Genomic DNA, 19,021 nt, shown 5'->3' on the forward strand with positions numbered 1-19,021 from the left:
GAACTTTCACACCATAGCCTGGCCAGTCATGAAGCTGGTTTTCAAAGCTTCTCTGATGTGTACCACGCCCTCCTGTGCTCTTCTAACCGCCCTGGTGTCTGGCTGCGCGTAACCAGCAGCCAGGCAATTTGCCTCAACCTCCCACCCCGCCATAAACATCTCCCCCTTACTCTCACAGATATTGTGGAGCACACAGCAAGCAGTAATAACAGTGGGAATATTGGTTTTGCTGAGGTCTAAGCGAGTCAGTAAACTGCGCCAGCGCGCCTTTAAACGTCCAAATGCACATTCTACCACCATTCTGCACTTGCTCAGCCTGTAGTTGAACAGCTCCTGACTACTGTCCAGGCTGCCCGTGTACGGTTTCATGAGCCATGGCATTAAGGGGTAGGCTGGGTCCCCAAAGATAACTATAGGCATTTCAACATCCCCGGTGGTTATTTTCTGGTCTGGGAATAAAGTCCCTTCTTGCAGCTTTTGAAACAGACCAGAGTTCCTGAAGATGCGAGCGTCATGCACCTTTCCCGGCCATTTCACGTTGATGTTGGTGAAACGTCCCTTGTGATCCACCAGAGCTTGCAGCACTATTGAAAAGTACCCCTTGCGGTTTATGTACTCGGCGGCTTGGTGCTCCGGTGCCAAGATAGGGATATGGGTTCCGTCTATGGCCCCACCACAGTTAGGGAATCCCATTGCAGCAAAGCCATCCACTATGACCTGCACATTTCCCAGGGTCACTACCCTTGATATCAGCAGATCTTTGATTGCGTGGGCTACTTGCATCACAGCAGCCCCCACAGTAGATTTGCCCACTCCAAATTGATTCCCAACTGACCGGTAGCTGTCTGGCATTGCAAGCTTCCACAGGGCTATCGCCACTCGCTTCTCAACTGTGAGGGCTGCTCTCATCTTGGTATTCATGTGCTTCAGGGCAGGGGAAAGCAAGTCACAAATTTCCATGAAAGTTTTGCAGCCACTAGGAATTGTCCCAGACCTGCAACACTATGCAGTCCCACCAGTCTGTGCTTGTTTCCCGAGCCCAGAATCGGCGTTCCACAGCATGAGCCGGCTTGGCTTCAGGGAGCTAAAATCAACAAAGGGGGTAGCTTTACATCAAGGAGTATTTCAGGCAGGACTTCACGGAGGGTTCCAGTAAGAAATGGTGCACCTAAGTTATTGTTCTTATTGGAACAAGGAGGTTAGTCTGGCCTCTGATTGATACATGGCTAGATTTACCTCGCTGCACCTTCCCTGTGAGTGACTGCAGTGTGACCTAGAGGAATGAGTCCCCTAGACGGGGAAGGGGGGGGAAGCAAATGAGTACAAAACAAATCTGGTCTATTTCTTGTTTTGATCCACTCCATCTATCTTTTACACCTTTGGCTGGCAGCAGATGGTGCAGAAGGACTGCATGCCATCCACATCTCATGGTTGCCTGGCAGAAGATGATGCAATAGGACTGCTAGCAATCCGTATCGCCTGCCTGCTCACCATAAGATGGTTCAATAGGACTGACTGCAGGACTAAAGAGAATGACCTGGTCAAGTCACTCCAAATTTAGTCCCTGCACCCATGTCTGTCCAGGTGCTCCTGGCCAACGTGGCCAGGAGCACCTCGGACATGACAATGACAGCTACCAGTCAGACTGTACCGTCTGCTGCCACAAAGCAAGGGGTTGCTGCTACTGTGTAGCAATGCAGTACCGTGTCTGCCAGCACCCAGGAGACATACGGTGATGGTTACCTGAGCGGGCTCCATACTTGCCGTGGTATGGCATCTGCACAGGTAACTCAGGAAAAAAAGCGCGAAACGATTGTCTGCCCTTGCTTTCACGGAGGGAGGGAGGGAACGGGGCCTGGCGATATGCACCCAGAACCACCCGCGGCAATGTGTTAGCCCCATCAGGCATTGGGATCTCAACCCAGAATTCCAATGGACAGCGGAGACTGCGGGAACTGTGGGATAGCTACCCACAGTGCAACACTCCGGAAGTCGACTCTAGCCTCGGTACTGTGGAAACGCTCCTCCGAGTTAATTCACTTAATGCACTTAGAACATTTTCTGTGGGGACACACACACTCGAATATATAAAACCGCTTTCTAAGAAACCGACTTCTATAAATTCGACCTAATTTTGTAGTGTAGACATACCCTAGGTAAATTGAAGAATTCTTCTGTCAACCTAGTGCTGTCCACACTGAGGGTTAGGCTGGCTTTTCTGTTCTCTGTGTGTGTGTGTGTGTGTGTGTATGTATGTATGTATATATGTGTGGATATGTACTTCATACCCCTGAGTGACACAGCTGGATCAACTTAACTTTTTAGTGTGTAGATCTGGTCTAGAAGATGTGAATTTAAATAGATGTAGTTACACCAGTATAACTCCCCAAGTGGACACACTTTTTCTGGTATGAAAGTGGCTTTTTTCGATTTAACTGTTGCTTTGAAGGAGGTTTAAGGTAAACCTAAAAAAAGACACTCTCAAGAGTATCCGCACAGGAAATTATATCAGTTTAACTATATTGGGTAACTGGTAAATATTTCCTGTGTGGACAAGTCCTAAGTGTTACCGTGGAACTTGCGTTACCACCACTACTTTCTAGCCTCTCCAATAGCTAAGGTTTTTGACATGAGGACATAAACAGTACCCCTGAGTCAGTCTCCTGCTTCTGAGATAGAGGTTGCTGCCAAGGCCAAATCAGCTGCTACTCCAGCACTCAAAGTCACTTGTCACTTTATTTTAGGTGTACACAAACAGAGTATTCACTTTGGAGGAGACCCAGTTTTTAGTGACATTTATTCCATATTTGTACATATTCAGGTATGCTGTAAAAGATTCAGTTGCATCGTTGGTGAGTGACATGATTTCATATGATCTGCAGATATGAGGCTGCAGATTGTTTTTTATGCACTATTAGAATCAGCTATGGAATCCTACTCTTGTTGCTGAAATTGGTCCTTGGGAATTGCAGAATTTCATATGCTTTACCTTTCAACTTATAAAATATATTATCTTAATTTTCTAACATCAGGCATGGTTGGAATATAGTACTGGGGCATGGATGCACTCATGTGCCCACCCCATAGGTATCTGAATTTATGTAGCGTCTAAAACCAGCTTTGATACTGGTTGACTCTGACTGCATAAAGACAGCCTCTCTGCTTCCATTTTTGTATCTGTAAAATGTGGGAAATATCTACATCCTGCTTCTGAGGATTAAAGCTTAAAAAAGTGTCTTGTAGTTGGAAAAACAGTATAAATGCTAAGAGTTGCTATTAGCAGAACAAAGTTGGAGCTGGTAAACAAGCTGCAGGAGTGCAGTGAGGGGATACATACTGAAAGGTTATATCATTGCTATGTATACAGTATTGAGGAGTTCAATAAAACAAAAGCATCTGGTATCATTTGGCACTATGAAACTAATGCCCTGACAAAAGGAATTAGTGTTTGGCCTAAGGGCAATTAACAGTGTTGCACTTCAAGGCTCAAAGGCGAAATATCATTTGACAATAGTTTTTCCTGCTTGGAAAGAAAATTGGCACTCTCCCCTTCTGTATGCTGCTTTAGTCAACAGTTGGGCTTCATTCCTTTCTGCACTTGTGAGGTGTACGTCAGCTGAACAGGCTGATTATGGTCTGATCTCTTGGTGTTTATTTGCTACCAAGATGAAGACTGTGCATTTTCACTTGATTTTTTTTTTAGTCACTGTTTTGCAGTTATATAATGCTTTTAATCTTCAAAGTATTTTATATTAATCCTCTCATCACTACTGTGAGTATTATCTCCATTTTATGGATGGGAAACAGGCAGAGAGAGCTTTTGAGTAATTTGCCTAGAACAGCAGAGGGAGTTTGCACCAGTAACGATTGGGAATCTGGACATCTAATGTGTATTGCCTTACACACTAGAACATTGTTATGGATGTACATTTGGTGTTCTCCAGGCATTGTTACAAAATTGAGTGTCTACAGTGTTTGTGAGCAGAGTGGCACAATGCAGGGAAAAAGACAAAATATAGCAGACAGCTGGCAAAATAGTATAGTGCCTAACCTGAAAAATCTGATGTATTTAGGTCTGTGGTACAAAACAAATGCAGTTATATGCCCAAGAAAAATGTTTTCTGTTAATTAAATTGGGCAAGAACACTGAAACTTGTTACAATTTTTTTTTTCAAACTGTTTTATTAAAGGCAGCTTATTTTCAATTTTTTGTTGTTGCTTAGGCCCAAAGCTTTTTTCTAAAGTAACTCCCCATCTTGCTCTGCCACAAATAATATTTCGGATCCAGTTTCAGTGTTTTATCTCTTCTCTACTCTCCCGCCCCACCCCCCGCTCCCTAAAAATTGCCCTCTAGACAAAGGTGTGATTATCAGTATAACTCTGCCACATCTTTTATTTCATGTAGTGTTAAGATTATAGATGTATATGCTTTTTATATTGCACTAATGCTTAGCAATTCTATAAGAGTACTTCCAGTATTTAGCATATAAAACTAAATTTCTTGAATTCTGAATTAGTAAAATGGGCAGCTCAGCTTACTGTTGTAGAATCAATAATGTGGGGAAGCTTTGGGAAATTATTTTTTTAGATATGCTTAGTAACTGCCAGAGGTTCCCTTTTGTGTTTAGGTAAGCCTGGTTTTACTATTTCATTTGAATTCAGTGATGTCCGTCACTTTGGCCCATTGCCTGCAACAATATGTCCATAGTTAAAAATGCTCCTTTAAATTGCCTGTGTGTTTAACCGTACATACTTGTACACACTCATAAAATCATTGTGCCTTGATGTGTAGTGAAATAAAAATGCTATTTAAATTGAAATATTAGAGATATTGAAGCATATTAAAATGCTCTGACTACAGCCTGACGAGTATTAGCATTGTGCTATGAGTATGATACTACCAAGGATACTATCTCTCTTGTGCAGAGAGATAGTATCTCTCTTGTGCAGAGGCAGCCACTTAGTAATTAAGGTTGTGACTAATTTTCCATTCTAAGCCAGATTTTTGCCCCCTTCTAAAATCCACAAAGAAATATTGGGATCAAAATTGGTAGAGTAGTTGTGAAGCTGAAGTAAACTGGACTCCTCACCTGGGCGGAAATGTGACGGTGTTGCTTTGGAGGCCCCCTAGAGCCTCCTAAGTTTTGCAAGGGTGTTGGTGCATTCAGCAGCATGGAACCTCTCTTGTGTGTGCTGGTGTACACCTCCATTTCTTTAACAGGCATTAGCCAGGTGGCCCTTACGATTTCAGAAGGAAGGTTGAATGACCCTTTCCCCCAAACCTTCTTGCTCCTCCATCTCGTGCTGTGAGTGTTTAAAAACAACTAAGCAAATTCTCAGCAATAATTAGTTAAGGTAGATTAAGGTTTTGAGTGCATATTAGTAATTTAAAGATAACAATCCTTATAGAAATTTTGTAGTTACCAAAAAATAACCGTTAAAAGGTAGGAAATTCAGAATTGAGATTACACTTTCAAAAGACTCCAATATTTATCAATTCGTGGTTTAATGTACCCAGGCTACCTTAATGATGCCCCCAAAATGATGTCCTCAGAAAATCATATGACCTTATCCATCCATATTTTCCCTTATCAGTGGTGGTAAAATTAGAATACTCTTAATCATCCAGTACTCCTATAGAGATGATAAATAATGCCTAGCTCTTATATAGCACTTCACTTTGTACATATCAAAGTGCTTTACAAAGGAGGCAAGTATCATTAATCCCATTTTAAAGATGCTGAGGAAACTGAGGAAAAGGGAAATGAAATAACATTCTTTTTCCATGGTTGCACAGCAGGTCAATGGCAGAGCTGGGAATAGAACCAAGGTCTCCTGAGTCGCAGTCTTGTCTCCCTTCCACTGGTGCACACTGCCTCCCTTTAGGGAAGATTTTTCTGTATCTCTAAACCTGTTAAAACAAAACTTGTTCACATAATTTTAGTGAAGTCAAGTGCCCTGGACATGTGGAAAACTTAAAATAATAAAAATGGAAAATGACTTAGTCATCGTGCCAGTGTGTCACTTTCATGACTGTTTTGGAATATATATTGAATGCATGTAAAAGGAGGGATCCCATAATTTATATGCTTAAATGCAATATTTTACTTCAGCACGTTATTTTCAATCCTGATCTTGGAGGCTAGGATCCTGAAATAGCATGAGGTGCCTTTAAATCTGGGAGCATTTTATAGAGCTGCAAATAGACAAAGCAAGTTTATTTTTATTTTGTCTCTGTCGTGTTCTGTTCATTTCTTAAGGCCAAATAAGCGTGGATAACTGTCTCTGCAGGCTTTCCTCTACTTCAGAATGAGGGTAAAAATTTAGCACAATCCGTGTGAAAAATGGATGGTTGAATTTTGAAGTTTACTGCTGCTGCTTTTGGCTGTCACTTCTAAACCTTTTCATATGCAACTGCTAGAAGCTGAAGCCTGAAAAGTAATCCTTTTATTCACAGATGGCACTACTAGCTCAGTAAGTACTGCAAATATTTGAATGCTGGTAGTTCACTAATATAGCAGAACACATTTCATCAGACAGCTGACAGCTAAAAGCATAAGACTCTTTTATACCAACTGGAAAATATTAAGTTGAAACTATAGCTTGTGTCTAATCTTCCTAAAATGCAGATACATTGTACAGTAAGGGAGCATGTTCATCAGGTCTCACCCCCAAAACAATGGTAATGTATTGACTTTTGTTCTAAAAACATGTAATAAAAATACTTATTTAAAAATATTAAATGTTTTCAAAAGATTCAGATTTTCTAACCTATTTGTGGAAGTAGCAAAAATAACCCACCGAAAAATACTTGGTAATGCTCTGTCGGTAACATTCTGTCTCCATTGTAACTAGGACGACTGTAGGGCCTTACTCTTGTTACAGCCCCATCGTTGCTTCCTGATGGTATGGTAATGATATCTAATGCCCTGCTGCTCAAACAGTTGGAATCCTGGGGCCGTATTGTAGAAACATACCGACAAGGCAGTCATTCTGCAGTGCCGGTGGTCTTGATGGTTTCCATGGTAATCAACATGAAGCCATGTACTGTGAAATTTATACTATGATACTTTCTATTGCAAATGGGTAACTTAAAATATACAAACATAATGGTGGTGTATTATTGTTTGTACTGAGGTAGCACCCAAAATGTACTACAGTACCTTCTTTTCACACAGAAGAGAGAGCTCATTCTTCAGAGAGTCTATCTAAAAGGATAGAGGAAGATTAGAAGAGATGCAACATCCAAACAAATCAATCATGGGGGTGATTAGCATATATCTTAATTTGATTTTTATGTTTGATTTCAATACCTTTCACTTCTCTCCATCATTTGATGACCTTATTGTTATCCAATACAAAGCAATTCATATTCAGTTCCTTTCCTCTGCATCAGTGAGCAGTCCACTTACAGAGAAAAAATAAATAAGTAGATGATTTAAACAAGTTTCAAGATACCTGGAGGGCACTAACTTCAAACTCTGGACAGAGAGGAGGAAAAGCACTGTATGAAAGATTAGCATCCCTGGCTCCCTCAACCAAAAACTCAGGGCTCCCAATCCAAGTCAGTGTTCCTCTAACAAAAACAGGGAAGACAATATGGTTTTGTTATTTGAAAGATTAAACCCAAGCCAAATCCCAAGTACCATTTTAAAAAAAATCAGACACCTTTTATATATCAAAACAGTAAAAATGACAATTTTTTTCTCTGGAGGTCATTTTTAAAAGGATTAGATTAGGGCTGTCAATCACAGTTAATGCATGCGATTAATGCAAAAAGAATTAACAAGATTAAAAGAGTCACAATTTTAATTGCACTGTTAATAGAATACCAATTATAATTTATTATAAATATTTTTGGATGTTTTTCTACATTTTCAAATGTATTGATTTCAATTACAACACAATACAAAGTATACAGTGTTCACTTAATTTTTATTACAACTATTTGCACTGTAAAAAGGGTAAACAAAAGAAATAGTATTTTTCAATTCACCTCATACAAGTCCACTCAGTCCTACTTCTTGTTCAGCCATTTGCTAAGACAAACAAGTTTGTGTACATTTACAGGAGATAATGCTACCCACTTCTTATTTACAATGTCACCTGAAAGTGAGAACAGATGTTCTCATGGCAATGTTGTAGCTGGTGTTGCAAGGTATTTAGGTGTCAGGTATGCTAAACATTCATATGCCCCTTCATGCTTTGACTTAAAGGCTCTAAAATTTTACATTGTTAGGTTTTTGAGTGTAGTTATGTTAAAATAAAAAGATCTGCATTTGTAAATTGCACTTTCACAATAAAGAGATTACAAATATTTGCACAAGTACTATAGAGCAATCAAAAATAATGTAAAATGAGCACTGTACACTTTGTATTTTCTGTGTTGTAACTGAAATGAATATATTTGAAAATGTAGAAAAAATCCAAAAATATAATTTAAAATGTTATTCTGTTATTGTTTAACAGCGCAATTCAAACTGTGATTAATCATACTGTTTTTTAATTTCATGATTAATTGTGATTGATTTTTAAATCATTTGCCAGTCCTAGAATCAGTGTTCCCTCTAATTTTTAACAGGCCATGTGCACAAAAAATTTCTTCTGTACCGCCGCTGAAGCCAAAAAAATAAAAGGCCGAAGCCGGAGTGCGCATGGTGTTTCGTCGTGTGCGTGGGGTTTAATATCTGCGTGCACGCGCACAGCTTACAGGGAACAGAGCCTGGAATAGATTCTAAAACTTAGATGGGAAATGGAGTTGCAATGTGCTAAATAACCTTTTTAGCCAAGGTCCCTGGTTTTTTTTTATTACTCAAAATATCAAAATAACTTTCAAGATTTACTGTTGCTCAAGATTTGTAGCTTGAATTGCTGCAATCTTTAATCTATTTTGATAATAGGGCAAGTAGGAAGCTGTGTGTTTGGGAGAGTTGTGAATATATGTTGACATCTAGATATGTCTATATGAACATCAGTTATCTCATCTCATCGTGGACAGGTATTCTGCATCATATAAATATCCTTATTGGCAGGCTCTGCAGATATATGAAGTTGCGCACAGATTGGATTCGTCACAGGATAAGTCCACATATCTGTTACAAGGGGTCTGACTGTTGTTTGCAGGACCTTGGAGACGGATACCAGACCTTTCAGTTACTGCAGGCTTAGAGTGACCAAACCTAAATCTTAGATTTAGTTAATAAGGATTGGCTGTAAGCATATATTTGGGTGAGATCTAAAATATTCACTGACCTGGTGGGCAATGTATCTGATCTCTTGGGATTGATAGTACTTTATATGAATAAGGTTTTTTTTAGTAACCCCTCTCTGTATTAGACTTGGCTCTCTGAGTGGGAGCCAAAGGGCTGGACTGCTTAAAGGGAACTGTATTTTGGCTTCTTGGTAATCAGTGTGGTAGCTGTTTTGTTATTGGCTTGGTGAATATAAATATTGAAATAAATCAGTAGTTTTGGGGATTGTCTGCCCTATTCCTTGCAGTTTGCCCTGAGTAAGCATTCTCAGTGTAGCCCCTCCAGGAACCACGGTCACTGTGAGACAACATGGCTTCCTCTGTCCCTCCCTCAAGAAGGGAACATCTATAAAATTCAAGGAGCTCACTCAGATTATCTCAAAAGTGAGCCTTATTAGGGTTCCACTTATTTCTGTACTACAGCAGCAGGTGCCGTTCTTCCTTCAGATTCACTCTTCTGTGCCATCTTGTTGTCTCAAGATGGAGGCCACTCTACCTCTGGCATACAGATAAGGAGGAAAAACTCTATAAAATCAGGGTATACTCTGAGACCCGAGAGGTTGATCACTCCCATATGTAAAACTTAGAAATTGAGAAGGAAAGGTAAAAGATTTATGGGAAGGACACTTAAGATTTTGACCCCTGAAGTCACTCCTCAACAGTGGAAATTTTTAAGGCTCTGTTTTCCCAGTAAAACAAGGAACAGGAGGGGCAGGGATCCTCTTCCTTCTGGTCTTCCTCTTCCATTTGACCACAACACAAAGTTTCCCAGGGTAAAGGCTCTAAAAGGAAGAAAAAAGGTCTCAGAGTACAGAGAGGTCCTCATATTTATTTTTGTGGGAGAAAGGCCAGATTTTTTTGGCCTTGGGGCTGGAGCCCACAGAAGAACAACCTCACTCAGGATTTTTAATAATGTTTTTAAACCATCCTCAGGAGTATTATGCAGACTCTGTATCCTTCCAGATAAGGCCCTGAGAAAAGAAACATTGGAGAGAAGTTGAGTTGAATCCATTCTGAAGTATGTTATGTTTTATACTCCCCAAAAGTTCACGCAGTCCTCATGTTTGGTTAAAGAAATTGCAAGTCTTTATTTAAAATAATTAGTAAAAGCAAAGCCACCTTAGCAGCCTTTCATGCATCTAATGCTTCCATGTCTTGGCTGTAGCCATGTGTGTGTGGTCTCTCTTTTGCACACTGTGCCATTCAAGTTCAGAAGTCCTCTGGACTGGGAGGCTTCAGTGAAAAACATCTCCTTATCGGTCAGGGCAGATTGCCCTTCTCCCCAACTCTGAAAAAAGAAATTACCCCCCCCCCCCACACAAAAGACATCTTGAGATGCTCAGTACAAGCAATGAGTTATGAAACTCTCACAACACCAGTTCTGCCTAACTCCATGGAAGGCCAATCCCCAGGGAAAGTAAGTGCTGTTTACTACTGAATGTCCCAGCTGGCAGGTTCTTCAGTGACTATAGACAGTACTGCCATGGAAACCTCCTTTAAATAAAAATAAAATAAAAACCTGAGAGCCTTGTAGCCCAAAGAAATACAGATGCTATTATAGGTCTTGGCATGCTTTTGATTCATCCAAGAGTTGCAAGAGAGTGATCCAAGTGGTATGAGGTATGGAGGAGATACTACAGGAAAACTCTGTATCCTTCAAGAAAGGGTGATTATAGGTTGAACCAATTGGGGACCAAGTGGCAGGAATTATCAAAGCATTAGATCAATACTATATTTGAAAAAAGCACCCCTCCCCCCATTTAGGCAGCCAGGGTTGCACTATTCAAATTAAATGCAACACCAAAACCAAGACTATTCCTCCAACCAATTGAAACACAGAGTATAAGGACTGCAGTGGGTTATCTTCTTCAAATTTGGAGAATGGATCTCCCAGAAAACAAGAAGGCTTAGGACCTTGTCCTGGCACCCAAGAGTCCCAAAAAAGGAGGAGTGCTCAACTTGAAGTTCTTGAACAGATTCCTTCAGAAGCCAAAGTTCAGGATGGAGACCCTGAATTAAACCAAGAACAGGATTCCCAAAAGGATTTTTTAATTTCTATATCATCAGGTGTTCTTCATGCTGTATCTTTGGTCCTCCTGCCTCTGTGAGGGTGTCTTCCAAAGTATTAGTTTTAGTCTATTTTTCTTTGAGCAGAAAAGGGGTCAAGTTCCATACCCATTCTAAAATGACTTCCTCATCCTAGCACCTTTCTTGGAAAAGGCCCCCAGAGCAGCTTTTGCAGACCCAAGTTCTATTCTGGAATAATATGAATTTGTCAACACCACCAGATGCTGAATGATTCCATGCAGTATATCCTTCACAGAAGTTTACTTCTTTCAAAGGACAGGATTCAGAAGCTGGTGGCCTGAAGACATGATGCCATTTGTTCTCCAGTCACATCAGGGATCTGTCTCTGATCAGAATTATGGTCTGTTGTCCCCAACATACTGTTGAGTGAGGTTCCACATGTGTCTTCTCTTTGCCCCCTTGTCAAGGGATACTCAGAGTGCCAGAGTATGTGAGAATTGGAGAGGGAAGCTGACATCCAAAGTTAATGAATACTATGTGGGAGGGCTCTTCTTCAATTGGCCAAAGCTCAGAGCAGTCAAAGATGTCCTAAGAACTGTAAAAACTCCAGTCCTGATGTGCCGGTGATGTATTACAACACGTTGGCAGTGGTTTTTATCACTAAAGGAGGTAGCAGGTATCAGAACTGTGCTATGTGCTTCTAATCCTCACTGTTCCTGGAGCTGCAGGCATCAGAGGTACCCCTTAGTCCCCAGCTGCTGAAGGAGGTTCCTAGCCCCTGTGCAGCTGCTCACCGTCGGGCAGTGTGGGGATCCATAGATCCCTATTTTGTCCCAGTTATTTTCAGTAAATGTCTTGGACAGGTCATGGCTTCCGTTTATTTTTCTCTTTTGCCCATGAATTTACTAAAAATATCTGTGACAAAATCTTAGCCTTATTAATAGGCCATCACTACAATCATGCATGTTCTCCCGTGGCCAAAAGCATGACTTTCTTTTTCTGTTCATTGTTCTCCAGGACAATTTTTTTTTTAAAGCAAACAAAAAAACAAACAGAAGTGAGAAAGAGAGTCCTTCACTGGCCAAGGAAGTCCTGGTTCTTATATCCAGCTGAGGTGGCAACCACCACTCAGCTATGCCTCCTCTACAGGAAGGATCGGCTCTAACTACTAAAATTCCACACACAAGCCTACATAGGTTTAGTTTATCTGCTTGATATTTGAGAGTAGGATATTAAAATGTGGCCAAACCCCTCTGAGCTGGACACAGATGCTGCTTGATGTCCTCAGGTATTGAGACTGCACCTGTTCCTTTCTAGGTTGGGCGTTTGCCTCCTTTGCTTATGGGGGCCCAGAAACTCCCGACAGTCCTCCTTCCTATCACAGAACCTCCCCCTCCCCGCATTTCACCCAAGATGGCATCTGCCTCCTGGTTCCTCCCAACTGTCATGCAATACTCTAGTTCATGGACTATCTAGACTGTTGATGGTCCAGAACTTGGCAGCTTGCACTTACGTGCAGTCTGAAGGCTTATTACATCTTCTTGCTATTTGACAGCAATGAAATAAACTAAGATATTAAAATGTTATAAAACTTGAAAGTATTCCACAGCAGCTTCTTCAGAGGCCTGGTCTATGTGTAAAGTGTAGTGCTAAGTATTGGCAATGTTGGGAGCACTTGTGTAGATGAGCAGCTGGTGTATGAAACATCAATTAAATTAGCTTTGAGTAGGGCTGTGAGACAAGGTGTGTGTGCATACACACAAACCCCAGCTAACTACTGGCAACATGTCTACTAGGCCTCTTGCCATTTCTAATGCTGGTGGAGCTAATTTGGTGTTAGCAACAGTGAGAATTTCAGAAAATTTCCTTAGACCTCAAGTACAGTACAAAGCTTCCAATGCCTGCCCTACCATTAACCAGTCTTTAAAAAAGAGACTAGATTTAAAGTCTAAACCTTTACTAGTCTGATGGGAATAGAGCCTTAATAGTTACTGGCATACTGTTCTGCCAGGTCACACATGACAGTATACCTAGTGCTAATAGGTGTTAATGATATACATACTTATTTCTAATAACAGCAGTTGGCTTTTTACCTGTGACAGTTTGAACAGATCAATAAGCTGATTTCAGTGGTGTGAACACAAGATTTGTAGCACAAGTTGTAAAGATAGAAATATCTGAGACTTTATTACCTGAAAACTTGTCTGTATGGAAAAGTCATATCACTATACTCTTGAGGTGTGAATTTAAACTAATAATTATACTAGTGTAACTCCTTTGCTCCCCTATTTTAATACAAAAGTGGCTTTTTTCACTGTAATTTGGCACTTAGGAAGGGGTTTAAGACGAACTGAAGAAAGCTACTCATAATTGCAAATTCATAACTTGAAAACAAATGAGATGACCGGTTAAATGTTCAAAGCTGATCCTCAGTCTTGCTATGATTATCAAAGAAATTTGGGTATACCTTTACATTTAAAGATTTTTTTTGTTTTTCAAGGCAGGACATGAAAATACTGGATGTCAAGCTGTCTCCTCATCAGTGTGTAGCAGTGTTTGGATAGCAGCATGTCTTGCAGGGCCTCTTTAAACTTCAACTGTTCACCAAGTATTATACATTAGGTATCACTTAAAACAGTTGGAGTCTTATAAAAACAAAAGTGTTACAAGAATGAGATGTCTGCATTTTCATGGGGCACATTTTTTGTTTCTTACGTTTTTTGGATCTTTATTTCAAAACAGACAATCAGTAGCTAATATGCAATATTGTAGCAGTTTTGGTCACAGGATATTAGAGACAGGGTTGGAGAAGGTGATATCTTTTATTGGATCAGCTTCTATTGGGGGAGGGAGAGAGAGATGCTTTTGAGCTTTCAAACGCATATTACGTCAACCACCTTGTCTCTCAGTCAGTAGCTAACGCCAGAAAACAAGTTGCTGTGTGGAGTGTGCTCGTGGAGTTGAGCTTAGAACATTGCCTCATGCAGGTCTCTTACTAGAACAGCATGTTAATGTGTGAGTTCAGCATGCATTAGAATACGTGGTTACCATTTGGAGTTCTGATAGTCTCTAACTTTCTGTATTTCTGCTCAGTCAGAAGATTCCAGGGATCTCATTGTTATAGCAAGTGTTCTGTGTATTGTAATGATGTTTTTATAGGCTACTAGAAGATAAAATGGGAACAGTTGGCATCTTTATCAGCAATGCCGCAATGAAATATTGTAGTGAAAAATCTTATCAAAGGTTAGTGGGAAGGCCACCAGCGCATAAGAGAACATAAAAAATTGAAGAGCAAAAATAGAGAAATGTTGGAAATATGACACTTAAAATACTCTGCATATCTGTATTCATGCAGTAAATAGCATCTTATGTTGTGCCCAATTGAGTCCTATTAGTTACAGGTTCTGTCACAAGATAGATATCTGTCCACTGGAAACTTGATCTCTGTCCCAGCAAGCCTATTGTGAAGTACTGCAGCATCCTTACAATTAATGGAGGTGGAATTTTTCTCACGGAATAGTGATAGTTCATGGAAAAACAAAAAAAACATTTATAATGGTTTAAAACCATTTGATGTTAACCATTTCAGCAAAGGTATTAAATTCCACTTCTCTATATGGTAATTTTTTTTCTTTCAAGCTTTCAAAGTAGCCTCATTTTTGGCATTTAAATATGTACCTGCACCTTTGCCCAAAGTGGCTACCTAGACATGGAAGAGAAGCACCAAAGATTAAAAGCTTTGTATCCCATTACTAATCCCCTGAGCTATGCAGTCTCCCACACTGCATTGTGTGGCTTGGTTCACCTTATTTAATATTTGCAGCACATTTGTTTGAAGAAGCATTTCCCACTTTTCTTCTTTCACTTCAGCCCTTATTTCCTCCCTAACCCCAAACAAAAAACTTCCTATAAAACTTTAAGGATTCCCCCTTTTCCCCTCAAGAAGGGAATATATACTGTGTATTTACATTTGGTTTTCTTGTTCTGTGAATGTTTTTCATTACCACCATGCTGTAGGTAGTGTAAATCATTACAGATGTTTTAAAATGGTTGTCACGAACATAACCTTTTGCTTCATTATTTAGTGTGCAATGAAATATATGTTCCTGCCACGTAAATGTGGACTTGTATTCATGTAGAATGTTCATTGAATCTGTAAGGGCAGTAGTTATGCAAAATCTGTTCTCTCACAATGGTAGAGCAGAAATCCATTATGGTAGTTGGTTTGCCTACAGACACAAAGATCAATAGTGCTTTGTTAACAGGGCCATCAAGCATTTCTAGCTTGCTTTTGCTTGGATGGATTAGACCTTAGACCTTGGTGAAATAAAGTCCACTTGAGCTTGACTTAGCATCATCCTTATTGTCTGTACATGTACTCATCTGTGCCTGTAGCTACTATTACTCTACACTTACTTTGTCTTGTTTAAGTGTAATTAACAGCATGAATTGACCCCATAGTTTGTGTGTCTGAGCTAGTCTCAAATCAGCCATTGAAAACATAATATTATAATCTACAATATCAGCTCTTCATCACATGGGGATACTTTATTGTAGTGTTCAGAGTTGGGAGGGGTGTGAGAATTGTAATGATAATCCTTTTTTATTTAGTCGTTTACATGCTTTCATATCTGCTCTTAAGGGTATTTTCTCCCTTGTTTATGCCAATTAGCTTCTCTGTTGTTGGTCTTAAGACTAAATGTTTTCAAGGAACACCTTCAGTGTGTCATATTTCCATTTCAGTTTTGTAACTGATATTGTTAAAAGTAACCCTTAAAAGCCCTACCTCTGAAAATTTGAGAAATATTTTGTATAGCTTCTTGTGCAGGACTTTCTGCTGGCATTTTAAGCCTGTAGTTCATTTGGTCTTCAGCTACCATTTCAGATAACTTACTTAAACAATTTGTTATACAAATTTAAAGACACAATACAGAATAGGCTTTCATATTCTGCTTTTTGTTCTTGATTTTTAGGTTGTGTTAAAGATTATTAAGCATTACCAAGAAGAAGGACAGGGGAATGAGGTGGTCCAGGGAGTGCTGCTGGGACTTGTAGTGGATGACAGGCTTGAAATCACCAACTGCTTTCCATTCCCTCAGCACACGGAAGATGATGCAGACTTTGATGAAGGTAAGACATGCAGTTTGTCCAAACTAGGGCATTGGATTTACAGTCTTTGTCACCCAGAAAAAGCCAAAGTATACTGATTTCTTTAAAAAACAAACAACCTCGCCCCTCCAAAAAACCCCTCCACACACAACACCCACCTAACCAAAATAAAAGACACACACACACACACAACTATGGCTGGAAACTTCACTCACATTTGTTACAAGGTCTCTTTTTGACTGAAATAAGAACCTATAATGCATTTCCAGAACTTACACATAAAGCTCCCATCCTGTATATCTGATTTAGAGCTTATCTACATCAGTAATACACAGGCATATTCTCTGTGTATATATAAAGTCTGCTGCAGTTTCCACGGTATGCATCTGATGAAGTGAGCTGTAGCTCACGAAAGCTCATGCTCAAATAAATTGGTTAGTCTCTAAGGTGCCACAAGTACTCCTTTTCTTTTTACCCCAATATAATTAGACTGCTATAGTTACACTGGAATAACTCACCTGTATGGACACTTATATTCTAAAAAATTCTGGAGAAAATGTCCACATGGAGAGTTACGCCTGTAAATGTAGAGAAGCTCTTATTAAATACTTATTGGAAGTCTGAAGTGCTAGGGTTTGTAGGTTAAGGGGCATTGTCAATTTGAAATCTTGACAATTTAAAATGAATTAAAAAAAAAAAAAGCTTCAGGCGTTCACACCTGCACCGATGTTCCGCTGCTGGTCAGTAATTTCTTACTATCTACAGGGTTCAGAGCAGCAGCCACGTCAGTCTGTATCCTCAAAAAGAAAAGGAGTACTTGTGGCACCTTAGAGACTAACCAATTTATTTGAGCATAAGCTTTCGTGAGCTACAGCTCACTTCATTGGATGCATTCAGTGTGTGTGTCTACACTGCGATTAAACCCCCACATCTGGACTGTATCAGCTGACTTGGGTTTGTGAGGCTTGGGCTGTCAGGCTGTAAAATTGCACTGTAGATGCTTGGGCTCAGGTTGGAGCCTGGACTCTGGGACCCCATGAAAGGGGAGGGCTCAGGGCCTGGGCTCCAGCCCAAGATCAACTGTCTGTACAGCAGTTTTAGAGCCCTATTGCCAAAGCCTTGCGAGCCGAGTCTGCTGACATGGGCCAAACGTGGGTGTTTAATAGCAGCGTAGATATATGGCTAGTGTTTAGGAATGAACTAGTTGTCTGCATGGGAGTATGTGATGTGCCAGCCCCCGTATAGGCCTTTAATCCCATGTGCAGCATTCAACTCTTGCCAGGGGTACAGAACAGCTGTCCATAGCAAGAAAGTGCCCATGTTGCCAGGTCTCGCTTCCCTCTTACGCTCAGCATCTGCAAGCTAGCTTCACCCACTTCAATACAGTGAAATCATTAGTAAGCCAGGACCCTCTCTCACCCCACCTCCAAGGGAGATGCAAGCTAAGAGGAATTTCCCTCACCTAAATGTCAGGTCCCTAACTTGGCAACCCTCTCTCTTGCAACACAGACATTGTAAAGGAGCAAACTCTAGTCAGGTGAGTAGGTAGAAGGAGTCAAACTGAAACAGTGTTGCTACTGCTATTAAGCAGCCCCCAGCATTTGGAGGAACACTGTAGTTAGGTCAACTCAGCATGCCTCACTCTTCCCAAGCAGTCTTTAGGCAGATGCCATGCCTCCTTCATGTAGCACAGGTCAAGGTGAGAAAATCTGACGAGCCATTAAGAGAGAAACAGCTCTTTTGTGCACAGGCATGCTGAGGCGGGATGAAGGATGAAACTAGCTCTTATAATGGAGGATAGCAAGAATTCAGAAAAACTGCTATAAAAGTAGCCAGCCTGGTGCAAGTGCCCTTTCAGCTGCCCAGAGTGCACCCCTTCTCTTGCCAATGTGAAAAGGCACCAAAAAACCAAGGTACAGGTCCGGCCCATTTGTTTCCCTTCTGATAGGGGTATGCTGAACAGGAGAGTGACCAGGAGCAAGAACACCAGACTACCTCCCTTTCTCCTTCCCCATGTTGTCAGCTATTCAGAAGGATTCCTGTCCTTTCCTGTACAGGCATAGGTATCCCAGAAGAGCAGTCTCTCTTGCATACCTGCCAACAGCTTCAATGTAAAATCCAGTAAACTGAAAATTTATGTAATCTTGCATTAATTTTCTATATCTTCCGTATATTTGCGTAAATTCAGGAAAAAGGAGACCAACCAAAAGGAGGACAGATCCCAGCATTTCAATTCTTTTCTTCCCCAAACAAGACATTTAATTCTTCTTCCTTCCCACAAACAAAAGGATATCATTCTTTCTCTTCCTCTCACCCAGAGGGTCTTCAACCCTTCCCTTTCTTTCTTTTGGGATCGGGACAGTGCTAAAAGGGTGAAAGTTGCAGAGCCAGCATGGAGCAGTTCCCCCGTTGGCTCTCAGATGCACACAGGGTTGAAGGACTCTATCAGGACCTTACCCTTTGGTTACTTGGAGGGATAAGATCTCTGCCTAATGGATGGGCTGAGGCACTAGGCTGTACCTCAGCAGCCCTTCCCCAAAATGTGAGGAAGTGGAGAAGGGCAGCCAGTCAGATGACAATTTCCCTATAGACTTGTAGGAAGGTATGAAAGCTGTAGTCTGTGGGGAGAAGTCT

The 19,021-nt window shown here is 40.7% G+C and overlaps 1 protein-coding gene across 1 annotated transcript in view; it reads left to right on the plus strand.

The window, feature by feature from the left end:
• EIF3H (eukaryotic translation initiation factor 3 subunit H) overlaps positions 1 to 19,021 on the plus strand; it is a 118,886-nt gene that overhangs the window by 15,173 nt on the left and 84,692 nt on the right. Inside the window, exon 2 of the mRNA XM_048841525.2 lies at positions 16,252 to 16,408. Within this exon, the coding sequence (XP_048697482.1) occupies positions 16,252 to 16,408 (157 nt within the window). The remainder of the gene's footprint in view (positions 1 to 16,251; positions 16,409 to 19,021) is intronic.

Source organism: Caretta caretta, chromosome 2, assembly GCF_965140235.1.
Source record: "Caretta caretta isolate rCarCar2 chromosome 2, rCarCar1.hap1, whole genome shotgun sequence".
In the NCBI taxonomy this organism is placed as follows: domain Eukaryota; kingdom Metazoa; phylum Chordata; order Testudines; family Cheloniidae; genus Caretta; species Caretta caretta.